This window comes from Erythrolamprus reginae, chromosome 2 (genome assembly GCF_031021105.1).
Source record: "Erythrolamprus reginae isolate rEryReg1 chromosome 2, rEryReg1.hap1, whole genome shotgun sequence".
Taxonomy (NCBI): domain Eukaryota; kingdom Metazoa; phylum Chordata; class Lepidosauria; order Squamata; family Dipsadidae; genus Erythrolamprus; species Erythrolamprus reginae.
In genome coordinates, this window is record NC_091951.1 from 333,673,985 (window position 1) to 333,687,339 (window position 13,355).

At 43.8% G+C, this 13,355-nt stretch overlaps 1 protein-coding gene across 1 annotated transcript in view; it reads left to right on the plus strand.

Moving 5' to 3' along the window:
• Window positions 1-13,355, plus strand: part of SLC45A2 (solute carrier family 45 member 2) — a 39,320-nt gene that overhangs the window by 17,316 nt on the left and 8,649 nt on the right. Inside the window, exons 4-5 of the mRNA XM_070743490.1 lie at window positions 1,466-1,609; window positions 10,225-10,348. Of these exons, the coding sequence (XP_070599591.1) occupies window positions 1,466-1,609; window positions 10,225-10,348 (268 nt within the window). The remainder of the gene's footprint in view (window positions 1-1,465; window positions 1,610-10,224; window positions 10,349-13,355) is intronic.

A 13,355-nucleotide genomic window follows, 5' to 3' on the forward strand; every position in this document is an offset into this window, starting at 1 on the left:
AAATCTTAGCTGCCTCAAAATGTGTGAAGGATAAAATGTCATTTGCTAAAAATATTTTATTGGATTTTTGGTTTATAGCAGGTGTGAGGTGTTGGCATTAATAACATCAGCTGTGTGTCAGCTTGCGTATTCCTGTTCTTTAACCTATTATGCCAATATCTGCTAATCCTACATTAATGCAACTATGAAGATAGAGACTCAGTTCAATAAAATCTTCCTGGGTTGTTGTTTTTTTGGAAGATAAATATTTGGCATTGATTCCAGAAAAGCAATATGCATGCCTGGCTACATTCATTGGCTTGATTACTTTGGATTTGAGTTTATGCTCTGCAGTTGTGGAAAGAATTAATTTTGCAAAGTTGTGCTATATGATTCAGTGAGGTATTCATATGAAAACAGTAAAAAAAAAATCAAATTATGCATGCCATATTTTTACTGTGCGTTAAATATTTGATATTCTTGGTGTATATAAATGCATTAAGTATCTAGTACTCAAACTATCTTTAAATTCTCAAAGCATTTTGAAAAATAAAAAAAAAACTTCAGGAAATAGAGGAGCATAAAGTATATTTTGATTTTACGTTACTGTAAGTTATAATCCTTGAATCCTAGAACTGAAAAGGGTTGAGACAGGCTTAAGACAAACAGCTCTTTATTATTACACAGTACAGTATAAGATCCAGCACACAGCCAAGTTGACAGCTTCTCCTTTTATATGGAGCTGTCAGATGGTTCAACCAATCAACAGTCTCTTGGCACCCTGCCCTAACACATTTTCTTGGCAAGATTTTGGAAGTGGTTTGCCATTGCCTCTTTCCTAAGGCTGAGAGTCAAAGACAAGGGTCTGTTCTGGGTCCTATTCTTTTTAACAGTTTTGTGAGTGACATAGGGGAAGGTTTGGTAGGGAAGTTTTGCCTATTTGCCGATGACTCTAAAGTGTGCAATAGGGTTGATATTTCTGGTGGCGTCTGTAATATGGTAAATGATTTAGCTTTACTAGATAAATGGTCAAAGCAATGGAAACTGCACTTCAATATTTCCGAATGTAAAATAATGCACTTGGGGAAAAGGAATCCTCGATCTGAGTATTGTATTGGCAGTTCTGTGTTAGCAAACACTTCAGAAGAAAAGGATTTAGGGGTCTAAAAATTGGTGAACAGTGCAGTCAGGCGGTAGGGAAAGCAAGTAGGATGCTTGGCTGCATAGCTAGAGGTATAGCAAGCAGGAAGAGGGAGATTATGATCCCGCTATATAGAGTAGTTGCTTCATAGACACAACAATGGAGGTTGGTGTGGCTCACAATAAATAGGTTGAGTAGTGAGGATTGGATTGGCATTTGGAACCAGGCATTTATTTTAGATACTTCAGCAGACATAAAATAAGATAACTGATCTTTGACTGGAGGATTTTTGACTAGCTACTATCCAGATGTTTACCAGTCTTGTTCATTTTTCTCCCTTTCCAGGTTCAAAGGAAGATTACCATTATCTCTCTCTTCGAAGCTCTTCTAAACATGCCAAGTCATTACCGCAGCTTATGTCTGAGTCACTTGTTGGGATGGACAGCTTTCCTTTCCAACATGCTCTTCTTCACTGATTTTATGGGACAGGTAAAGAAATCAAAAAGGTTGAGGAGCTAGAAAGTTTTCAATAGGCGACTAATCCAATTGTGAGCTCAGAGCAGTAATGTGCCAAAATATTTACTGCGACACTGTGGGTGTGGCTTATTTTGTGGGTGTGGCTTAATGGTCATGTGACTGGGTAGGAGTGGCTTGCAGGCCATGTGACCAGATGAGACTGGCTTGAACGATCATCATTGTTCAAGTGAACTGTTAAGTCCTCGATTTACAACCTTACCAGTGTTGCTTGCTGGGGTGACAATTTGCTTTGTGTTTCCCACGCTCTCCTTCCTGGGTCACCCCCCGCCTCAAGCTGGGTAGTTAGGTGAATGGGTGCTGCCAGAAGCATAAATCCCAGCGACCGGTTAGGTCCCACAGAGTAGGCCTTCTCCGGGTCCCGTCAACAAAACAATGTCATTTGGTGGGCCCCAGGGGAAGAGCCTTCTCTGTGGCGGCCCCGGCCCTCTGGAACCAACTCCCCTGAAGATTAGAATTGCCCCCACCCTCCTCGCCTTTCGTAAGCTCCTTAAAACCCACCTCTGCCGTCAGGCATGGGGGAACTGAGATATTCTTTCCCCCTAGGCCTTTACAATTTATGCATGGTATGTTTGTTTGTATGTATGTTTGGTTTTACAAATAAGGGTTTTTTAAAATTGTTTTAGTATTGGATTTACATGCTGTTTTGTACTACTGTTGTTAGCCGCCCCGAGTCTACCGAGAGGGGCGGCATACAAATCCAATAAATAAATAAAGTAAATAAATAAATGCTGCCAGCACCACTTCACCTTAGGCGAGAGGTGGCCGCATGAGGCTGGAAAGGAGCCGGGCAGGAGAGAGGGAAGCTTGTCCAAGGCTAGGAAGGAGGAAAGAGGAAAAAAGCAAGGAGCACTGACACAGCAGCAGCAGCAGCAGAGAAAAAAAGGAGAGCTGAGCCGAGACTGGTAATCCAGGAAGTGACAGCCGCCAATCAGCTGGAGCTGCGCACGCATCTTCATTTCCGCCGGTGGAACTGCGTTCCACCCTGTCCTGCCTGCTGCCCACCCCTGGCTCAGTGTAAGAATCCAATTAAAATCTATACAGTACAACACATGTCTCTTCAGCTTCTGAGTTTCTGAATACATCATCCTAGGAATAGGCTACGGCTCTTCATTTATGGAAGATACTTGTATTTTTGTTGACAACATGCAGAATTCTTCATACACGATCTAAGTATTGCCCACAAGATCATATACTGCAATGTTCTACCTGTCAATGACTATTTCAGCTTCAACCGCAACAACACAAGAGCACGCAAAAGATTCAAACTTAATATTAACCGCTCCAAACTTGACTGTAAAAAATATGACTTCAGCAACCGAGTTGTCGAAGCGTGGAACTCATTACCTGACTCAGTACTGTCAACCCCTAACCCCCAACATTTTTCCCTTAGACTATCCACGATTGAGCTCTCCAGGTTCCTTAGAGGTCAGTAAGGGGCGTGCATAAGTGCCCCAGTGTGCCTTCCGTCCCCTGTCCAATTGTCTCTCCTTATCTCATTTATCTTTTCTTCCTTTCTAATATGTTCACCTATACTTTTATATCTTTTCTTCTATTCTTTTCTTTAGTTATCTATTCTCTTCAATGTGTATTATGTATTGGACAAAATAAATAAATAAATAAATAAATAAATAAAATTAACAACTCAAACAGAGATCCTAGGGGAAATACTGTAGATGCCTTCAGGCTTTCTATATAGATTTGAGTAGGCTGGGTTGCTGGGGAATTCATTTGCATTTTATTTGAAAATCTTTGCTTTCTTATCTTCCATATTCTCCCAAACATGAAATGTCAGTGTTTAAAATGATGATTCCCCTGGAGCTCCCAAACACCTGCAGTTCTGCTTAAAAGTTTAGAATAAAGCTGAGAGATTGCCCCAAAATGTACTTTTGGCCTTATGCTCTGATTTTCACCAGCAGAAGTAACATCTCCTTTGAATCAAACTTAGATGAAGCCTTTATGGATATATTCGTGGGATTTGCTTGGGGAAAATCAAAGGTGAAATTCAGCAGATTCCGACAGATTCCAGAGAACCGGTAGTAGAAATCTTGAGTAGTTCGGAGAACAGGAAAATACCACTTGTGGCTGGCCCCAGAACGGGGTGGGAATGGAGATTTTGCAATATCCTTCTTCCAGGAGTGGGAAGTGAATAGAGATTTTGCAGTATCCTTCTCCTGCCACGTCCACCAAGCCACGTCCACAGAACTGGTAGAAAAAAAGTTTGAATTTCAATCCTGGGGAAAAGATGGAAGTATAGTGGTACCTCTACCTAAGAACGCCTCTACTTACAAACTTTTCTAGATAAAAACCGTGTGTTCAAGATTTTTTTGCCTCTTCTCAAGAACCATTTTCCACTTACAAACCTGAGCCTCTGTGAGGCCTCTCTAGGAATATCCTGGGAGGAAACAGGGCCAGAAAAGGCGGGGAGAAGCCTCTGTGGGGCCTCTCTAGAAATTTCCTGGCAGGAAACAGGACCAGAAAAGGCGGGGAGAAGCCTCTGTGGGGCCTCTCTAGATATTTCCTGGCAGGAAACAGGGCCAGAAAAGGTGGGGAGAAGCCTCTGTGGGGCCTCTCTATAAATTTCCTGGCAGGAAACAGGGCCAGAAAAGGTGGGGAGAAGCCTCCGGGGGGCCTCTCTAGGAATTTCCTGGGAGGAAACAGGGCCAGAAAAGGCAGGGAGAAGCCTCTGTGGGGCCTCTCTAGAAATTTCCTGGCAGGAAACAGGACCAGAAAAGGCAGGGAGAAGCCTCTGTGGGGCCTCTCTAGATATTTCCTGGCAGGAAACAGGGCCAGAAAAGTTGGGGAGAAGCCTCTGTGGGGCCTCTCTAGAAATTTCCTGGCAGGAAACAGGACCAGAAAAGGCAGGGAGAAGCCTCTGTGGGGCCTCTCTAGATATTTCCTGGCAGGAAACAGGGCCAGAAAAGTTGGGGAGAAGCCTCTGTGGGGCCTCTCTAGAAATTTCCTGGCAGGAAACAGGGCCAGAAAAGGTGGGGAGAAGCCTCTGTGGGGCCTCTCTAGGAATTTCCTGGGAGGAAACAGGGCCAGAAAAGGTGGGGAGAAGCCTCCCGGGGGCCTCTCTAGGAATTTCCTGGGAGGAAACAGGGCCAGAAAAGGTGGGTAGAAGGCTCCATGGGGCCTCTCTAGGAATCTCGTGGGAGGAAACAGGGGCGGAAAAGGCAGGGAGAAGCCTCTGTGGGGCCTCTCTAGGAATCTCGTGGGAGGAAACAGGGCCTCCACCCTCCCTGTGGTTTCCAAAATCGCGTGCATTATTTGCTTTTACATTGATTCCTATGGGAAAAAAATGCTTCTTCTAACAAACTTTTCTACTTGGTCACTGAACAAATTAAGTTCGAAGTAGAGGTACCACTGTAGTTTGCAACTGTCTTCTGGGAAGTTTATTCAACCTTTTAGTCTAGCTTATAGTTCTAGAATTTTCTTAGGGATTTTCATTCTAAAGAAGGATCCTGTTTAGCTTGTTGTGATCAACCAAGGTGGGTTGGAGGCTGTTATCTAGCAGGCAGTAGATCCCAACAAGCAGTCTTGCTTTAGAAAAATGAACAACTAAAACTAGTATGAACCAATAAACGATACGATACAGTCATGTGCCTGCTTACTTAGTAAAATATTTCAATAGACGTCATTCCAAGTCTGCACAAGACTTCTTTCTTGGATTTTCTCTTAAGATATATAAATAAATTTGTGATATATCCTCAAAGCTAGTCAGTCTGGGTCATTGTGGGTTTCTTTGGAAGACTTCCAGTTTTACATAAAAGGTCACATTTCTTTTAATCAAAATGAAAAATTCCAACTACAAAGTATTTTTTCCGGGAGTTGTTCTGTCTGGGTGCCCCCAGACTTCAACACCAACTGGAAAAAACAGCCAGACACGCTGGTAAAAGCAAAGGCACTTTATAGTTTGAAAAATAAACACAGAGAAAAACCTGTTCTTCCCAACAGGCAGGCTATGAGGCTTCACAGCAGAGTCCTGACGGCCAGACAATATAGCAGACTTCTTGCTGGCACACACACCACTGTAGAGAATAAGACCCATGCCTTTCCCCCCAAGGTTTCAGCCTTCAAGGCCACAAGCCAGAATCAGAGACGCCAAAGATCACAGCCAGGTCCCAGGACTCCCAAAGATAATACTCCACAAGACAGGAAGGGTGGGTCTGCCTTTTCAGCCTTTCTGGGGAGAACCACACCCAAACCTAGCTGTTGCCTATTTAGGGCTGGAAATACCTGGCTAATTGTCCCCTTCGTTGTGCTGCTCTTCTCTGCCTGAGATCGATGATGGCTTGTGCATTTTCATCTAAGGACTCCAGGCTGCTTGCTGGGGAGATTTCCACCCCGGGGGACTCAGGCTGTTCTCCCTCTCCCTCGGCCTGATATTCCTCCTCCCTGTCTGCCTGGGCCTCTTCCTCCTCCTCCTGTTCCTCATCCTCCCCCTCTGAGCATGGAGCCGGCAAAGGTTCAGCCGTTCCCTGAGGAGCCTCAGACGGAATCACAACAGGAGTAAGCAGTCTTGCTTTAGGAAAAAGAATTGCCAAGATTTGAAGTTGATGGAACATTCAACCCATTTGGATTACCAACAGACATAAGAAGAGCCATGCTGAATTGGGCCAAAGCCCATCAAGTCAAGCATTCTGTGTCACACACAATGGCCCACCAATTGTCCATGGGGATCTTGAGCAGAAAGAGAAGGCAAACCCTCCCTTTGACCACCAAAAAATGGTACCCAAGGGAACCCTGCCTGCCTCAACCAACATAGAGGCGGCACTTGGACATCCGTTTCAATAACCACGGATACACTTGGCATCCATGAATCTGTCTAATTCTGCCATGAAGCTATCCAAGCTCACGACCTCTTCTGGATGTGAATTCCATGAGCCAATGACCTCCTGGGTGAAGAAATATTTCCCTTTATTTGTCCTCAATTTCTTACCTATCAGCTTTAGGGAGTATCCCCTCGTCTTAGTATTGTGTGATAGAGAAAATAATTTTTCTCTATCCACCTTTTCTATCCCATGCATGATTTTATACACTTCAATCAAGTGACCCCTTAAACACCATCTTTCAAGGCTGAAGAGACCAAGGCGTTGCAACCTGGTTTCATAATGGAGGTGCTCCATTTCCTTGATCATTCTTATTGTCCTTTTTTGCACCTTTCCCAGTTCCATTATATCCTTTTGGGGGGGAACATGGCAACATTGCAACGAGTATCATTGATCCAACTCAGGCATTGGTTCCACTTATTTCATGTGTATTCGCGGTATACACTCCACACTGAGCAATTAGTTACTTAGGGAGTGAGCAAGGGATCCCAAAACTAGATCAGCCAAAAAAAACCCTATTGCAGATATATTATTATTATTATTATTATTATTATTATTATTATTATTATTATTATTATTATTATTTGGATTGTATGCCGCCATTCTCCGAAGATTCGGGGCTGCTCACAAGATAAATACAAAACAATATGTATACAAATCTAATTTGTTAAAACTATCAGCTAAAATCCCACTATATTGAAAAGCAGTCAATTAACTCAGTCACATCCACACATAACATTTAATGGTCGGGGGGGGGGGGGATAATCTAGCTTCCCCATGCCTGGTGACATAAGTGGGACTTAAGGCTCTTGTGAAAGGCGAGGAGGGTGGGGGCAATGCGAATCTCTGGAGGCAGCTGATTCCAGAGGGCCAGGGCTGCCACAGAGAAGGCTTTTCCCCTGGGCCCCACCAGATGACATTGTCTGGCCGACAGGACCCAGAGAAGGCCAACTCTGTGGGACCTAACCGGTCGCTGGGATTCATGTGGCAGAATGTTCTGATATTTCCATTGCTTTGTATTTCTAATTGTCTATTTCTGTGATGGCGAACCTATGGTATGTATGCCACATGTGGCATGTGAGGCCATATCTGTGGGCACCCAAGAGGTTGCCTTAGCTCAGCATCAGCCTCTGGAGCCTGGGGAGGACAAAAAACGGGCCTACTGGGCCCACTGCAAGTTGGGAAACAGGCTGTTTATGGCCTCCAGAGGTTCTGTGGGGGGTTATCAGGGGAGGCAGTTTTTGCCCTCCCCGGGCTCCAGGAAAGCCTCTGCAGCCTGGGGAGGATGAAAAATGGCCCTACCAGAAGTCTGGGAATGGACTGTTTCCGGCCCCCAGAGGCTTCAGGGAGGCCTACTAGGCCCCAAAATGGGGTGTGATGGTGGTCGCGCACAATTGTGTGCTGGGGTGATAGTGTTGTGCATGCATGCATAGGGAGTACAGGGGATTGTGCGTGCATACATGGGGATGGGGCGCATGGGGGCATTGAATTATGGGTGTGTACGCATGCACGCTTTCTGCACCCAAGGGAGAAAAGTTTTGTCATCATTGGTCTATTTTCTAGATCAGTAGAGATAGTCTTCAACTTATAATTTTTCATTTAATGACTGCTTGAAATTTTTTTATTTCATGATATTTATTTGCTGCCCAACTCTAGAAGAATCTAAATTAGAATAGAATAGAATAGAATTTTATTGGCCAAGTGTAATATGACACACAAGGAATTTGTCTTGGTGCAGATGCTCTCAGCGTACATAAAAGAAAAAGATACATTTGTCAAAAATCATGTGGTACAACACTTAATGATTGTCATAGGGGTCAAATAAGCAATGAAGAAACAATATTAATAAAAATCTTAGGATACAAGCAGTCATACAGTCCTAACTGGGAGGAAAAGGATGATAGGAATGATGAGAAAAACTAGTAGAAATAGAAGTGCAGATTTAGTAAAAAGTTTGACAGTGTTGAGGGAATTATTTGTTTAGCAGAGTGATGGTGTTCGGGAAAAAACTGTTCTTGTGTCTAGTTGTCTTGGTGTGCAGTGCTCTGTAGCTACGTTTTGAGAGTAGGAGTTGAAACAGTTTGTATCCAGGATGCGAGGTGTCAGTAAATATTTTCCCTGCCCTCTTTTTGACTCGTGCAGTATACAGGTCCTCAATGGAAGGCAGGTTGTTTGCTGTTACGATCGCATCCCCCTAAAATTACAGTCGCATCCCCCTAAAAAAAATCACTTATGATCTAACTTTTGCATTCATGAGTGTTGCAAATTGTTGCAGTGCTTCCCATGATCATGTGATTGCAATTTGGGCACTTGGCAACCAGCTCACATTTATGACTGATTGAAGCATCTCACAGTCTCATCATTGTTACTTATGATGTTTTTTGCTGGCTTCTGGCAAAAATAAGCACCGGAGAAGCTAGACTCTCTTAACAAGCATGTGATTTGTTTAATGGCTGTGGTAGCTTGACTAATGGCTGTGGTTAAAATGGTAATAAAATCGGGCCTGGTGATGCGACTTATTGACTTATGACTATGACAACATGTGATGGAAATCCTGGTCCCGACTGTGGTCATAAATTGAGGATTAGTTGTATGTAACATGGCCTAGGACCAGGTTACTTACAGGACCATCTCTAGTCTCATGTATCCAGTGAAGGACTAACAAAATCTTTACTACCACACTGTGGCCGTGGCTTATGCATTTTCTTTCAACATCTTTTGGTGCAAATTGGGTGCTCTGGGGTGGAGCTCCATTTTCGCTACCCCACTGTATTCCTCCCCCCTCTGTCCGGGCAGTAGCCCACCCGTGCAAGTATCCCAGCAACCAGTCAGGGCCCACAGAGTCGGCCTTCTCCAGGTCCCGTCAGCCAAGCAATGCTGTCTGGTGGGCCTTAGGGGAAGGGCCTTCTCTGTGGCAGCTTCGACCCTCTAAAACCAGCTCCCCCCAGAGATTCTTACTGCCCCCACTCTCCTGGCTTTCCAGAAAGCTTTAAAAACTCACCTTTGCAGGCAGGTCTGGGGCCGTTGAGCTCTAACACTGCTCCAGCCATTAGTATGTTATGTGAATATGGTTACAGTGTTCCCTCGACTTTTGTGGGGGATGCGTTCCGAGACCACCCGCAAAAGTCGAATTTCCGCGAAGTAGAGATGCGGAAGTAAATACACTATTTTTGGCTATGGACAGTATCACAAACCTTCCCTTAACACTTTAAACCCCAAAATTAAAATTTCCCATTCCCTTAGAAACCATTTAGATTATTACACACCATGTTTATTTATTAAAGTTTATTAAAAAAATATTCATTAAAGGCGGACGAAAGTTTGGCAATGACATATGACGTCATCGGGCGGGAAAAACCGTGGTATAGGGGAAAAAACAGCAAAGTATTTTTTTTAATTAATATTTTTGAAAAACTGTGGTATAGACTTTTCACGAAGTTCGAACCCACGAAAATCGAGGGAACACTGTATATGGTTTTATGACTTCGGTTTTTAGATTAGTTTTATAATTGGGCTTTAGAATTGTTTTTTGTATTGCTTTTATATGTTGCGAGTCACTGAGTCTTCGGAGAAGGGCGGTATATAAGTCCAATTAATAATAATAATAATAATAATAATAATAATAATAATAATAATAAAATTCTGGTCTTTGGGAGTTCTACTGTCTTTAGCGATGGAATATGGGTAAGTTCCATGTCACAACCACTTTTTAAATCCTCTCTTTTTGATGCTCCTCAGATTGTGTTTGAAGGTGATCCTTATGCCCCTCACAACTCCACTGCTTATCTGACCTATAAAAGGGGTGTAGAGATCGGATGTTGGGGTTTGTGCATCAATGCCATTTCGTCTTCAGTCTATTCCTGTAAGTATCCTTTCAACTTGACTGAAATTCCTGAAAAGCAAGAGTTTAGTATATAGGACAAAACATCTGCCTATCTGTCCATCACAGGGTTCAGCAACCTTAAACCCTCAAAGAGCCACGAAGGTCCTAACCAGAAGCCCCCCATTCAATTTTGGAGCTGACCGGAAGTCCGGTCCCCCTACCATAGAGTCTCCTCCTAGCGGGGCATCCATTTTAATTTAATTTCATTTATTGGATTTATATGCTGCCCCTCTCCGGAGACTCAGAGCGGCTTACAACATATAAAAAGTACAATACCAATACAATACGCTAAATCCAATCTAGTAAAATTAAACAAACTACTCTAAAATCGTTTGCTGTATAAAAAAATCAATCATTCCCATTTGAACAGTAACCATACATAACATTTGTGGGCCAGCGGGCTAGGATCTAAGGGCCCCAAGCCTGGCAACCAGGAGCATGGGGTGAGGTATCACCAGTATGCTGATGATACCCAGCTGTACGTCTCCACCCCATGTCCAGTCAATGAAGCAGTGGAAGTGATGTGCCGGTGACTGGAGGCTGTTAGGGTGTCAACAGACTCAAACTCAACCCGGATAAGACGGAGTGACTGTGGGTTCTGCCTCCCAGGGACAATCCCATCTGTCCGTCCATAATCCTGGGGGGTGGAATTATTGACCCTCTCAGAGAGGGTCTGCAACTTGGGCATCCTCCTTGATCCACAGCTCACATTAGAGAACCATCTTTCAGCTGTGGCGAGGGGGATGTTTGCCCAGGTTCGCCTGGTACACCAGTTGCGGCCCTATTTGGACCGGGACTCACTGCTCACAGTCACTCATGCCCTCATCACCTCGAGATTCGACTACTGTAATGCTCTCTACATGGGGCTACCTTTGAAAAGTGTTCGGAAACTTCAGATTGTGCAGAATGCAGCTGCGAGAGTAATCATGGGCTTCCCCAGGTATGCCCATGTTACACCAACACTCCGCAGTCTGCATTGGTTGCCGATCAGTTTCTGATCACAATTCAAAGTGTTGGTTATGACCTATAAAACCCTTCATGGCATCGGACCAGAATATCTCCAGGACCGCCTTCTGCCGCACAAATCCTAGCGACCGATTAGGTCCCACAGAGTTGGCCTTCTCTGGGTCCCGTCGACTAAACAATGTCGTTTGGTGGGACCCAGGAGAAGAGCCTTCTCTCTGTCGGCCCCGACCCTCTGAAACCAGCTCTCCCGGGAGATTAGAACTGCCCCCACCCTCCTTGCCTTTCGTAAACTCCTTAAAACCCTCCTCTGCCATCAGGCATGGGGGAATTGAGACATCTCCCCCGAGCCTATACAGTTTATGCATGGAATGTTTGTGTGTATGTTTGCTTTTAATAATGGGGAGATCGAATCTCACCAGGCTCAAGGTTGACACAAACCTTCCATCCTTCCAAAGTTGGTTAAAGAAGGACCCATATTGTTGGGACCAATATGCTGACTCTGTAAACCTCTTAGAAAGGGCTATAAAGCACAGGGAAGCAGCATATGCTAATGCTATATTTTCTTTTTTCGGGGGTATTTTTTTTATTTTTTTCTCTCAACATAAATTCAAGCAATACAGTATACCATCTATTTTCCATAAATAAAATGCAGTATTCTGTTAGTAACGCAGATCAATCATAAAAAAAGTTGCAATTTTTTTTCTAATTTTGCCACTCATTATCTTTTAATTAAATTCCGTCTTTAATGTTCCTTCGAAAGTACAACACCAACAATATTTCTGACTTATTAAACATTATGCCGTAGTGCCTTCTCCCTCTCTTTACTCATTTTTCTATAAGCTAAGAAAACCCTATATGACCAATCAAATATTAACAAATTAAAAACAAATAAACACAAACAAATTTCAGACTTTTTCCTTCTCCCTCTTTTCATTCCAGTTATAAAGCTTGGATTTGAATATATTGGTGCATTTGCTAAGTACCACAATGAGTGTGCCCCTATCAGCCAAAATTTGATGCTTTGATGGATTGTGAATGTGATATCTATCTCTTTTTTCATTGGCCAGAGAGGTGCCTATCCCCCCCCCCCCCGATTGGTTAAGAGGCCGTGTTTCCTGATAGCTCTAGTTCTCCCATTGCTTGTCTATCCACCATGGAGCAATAATAGCTAGATTCATTAGATACCCTTGTAAAACCAGAGCAGCTACTTTTCTGCTCTAGATAGCATGCACATCCTCTGTGGCAACCTTCCTAACGATATCTTTCTCTGAGGACTGCAAACTGTGAGATATTGGGGGCAGGATTACCTGGACCTGGCTGCCAAAATAATTCCAGAGTTCTGGAAACAAAGCTCTCCTTGCCAGAAGCTTAAAACAAAACTTCAAAAACTGGATGCGGAAAATACATGTATGTAGGGCAACATCCCACAGAGGTAGAAAATTTAATAAGATCGTGCAGAATGCAGCTGCGAGAGCAATCATGGGCTTTCCCAGATATGCCCACGTCACATCAACACTCTGCAGTCTGCATTGGTTGCTGATTAGTTTCTGGTCATAATTAAAAGTGTTGGTTATGACCTGTAAAGCCCTTCATGGCACCGGACTAGAATATCTCCGTGACCAGCTTCTGCTGCACAAATCCCAGCAATCGATTAGGTCCCACAGAGTTGTCCTTCTCCAGGTTCCGTCGACGAAACAATGTCATCTGGTGGGACCCAGGGGAAGAGCCTTCTCTGTGGTGGCCCCGACTCTCTGGAATCAACTCCCCCCGGAGATCAGGACTGCCCCCACCCTCTTTGCCTTTTGCAAACTCCTAAAAACCCACTTCTGCTGCCAGGCATGGGGAAATAGATTCCTCCTGGCCGTTCCGTTTTATGTATGGTATGTATGGTTTTTTTGGGATGTATGACTGTTTTTATATTAAGGGTTTTAACTGTTTTAATCATTGGATTTGTACTGTGCTTTGCTGTTGTGAGCCGCTCCGAGTCTTCGGAGAGGGGTGGCATACAAATCTAAATAAC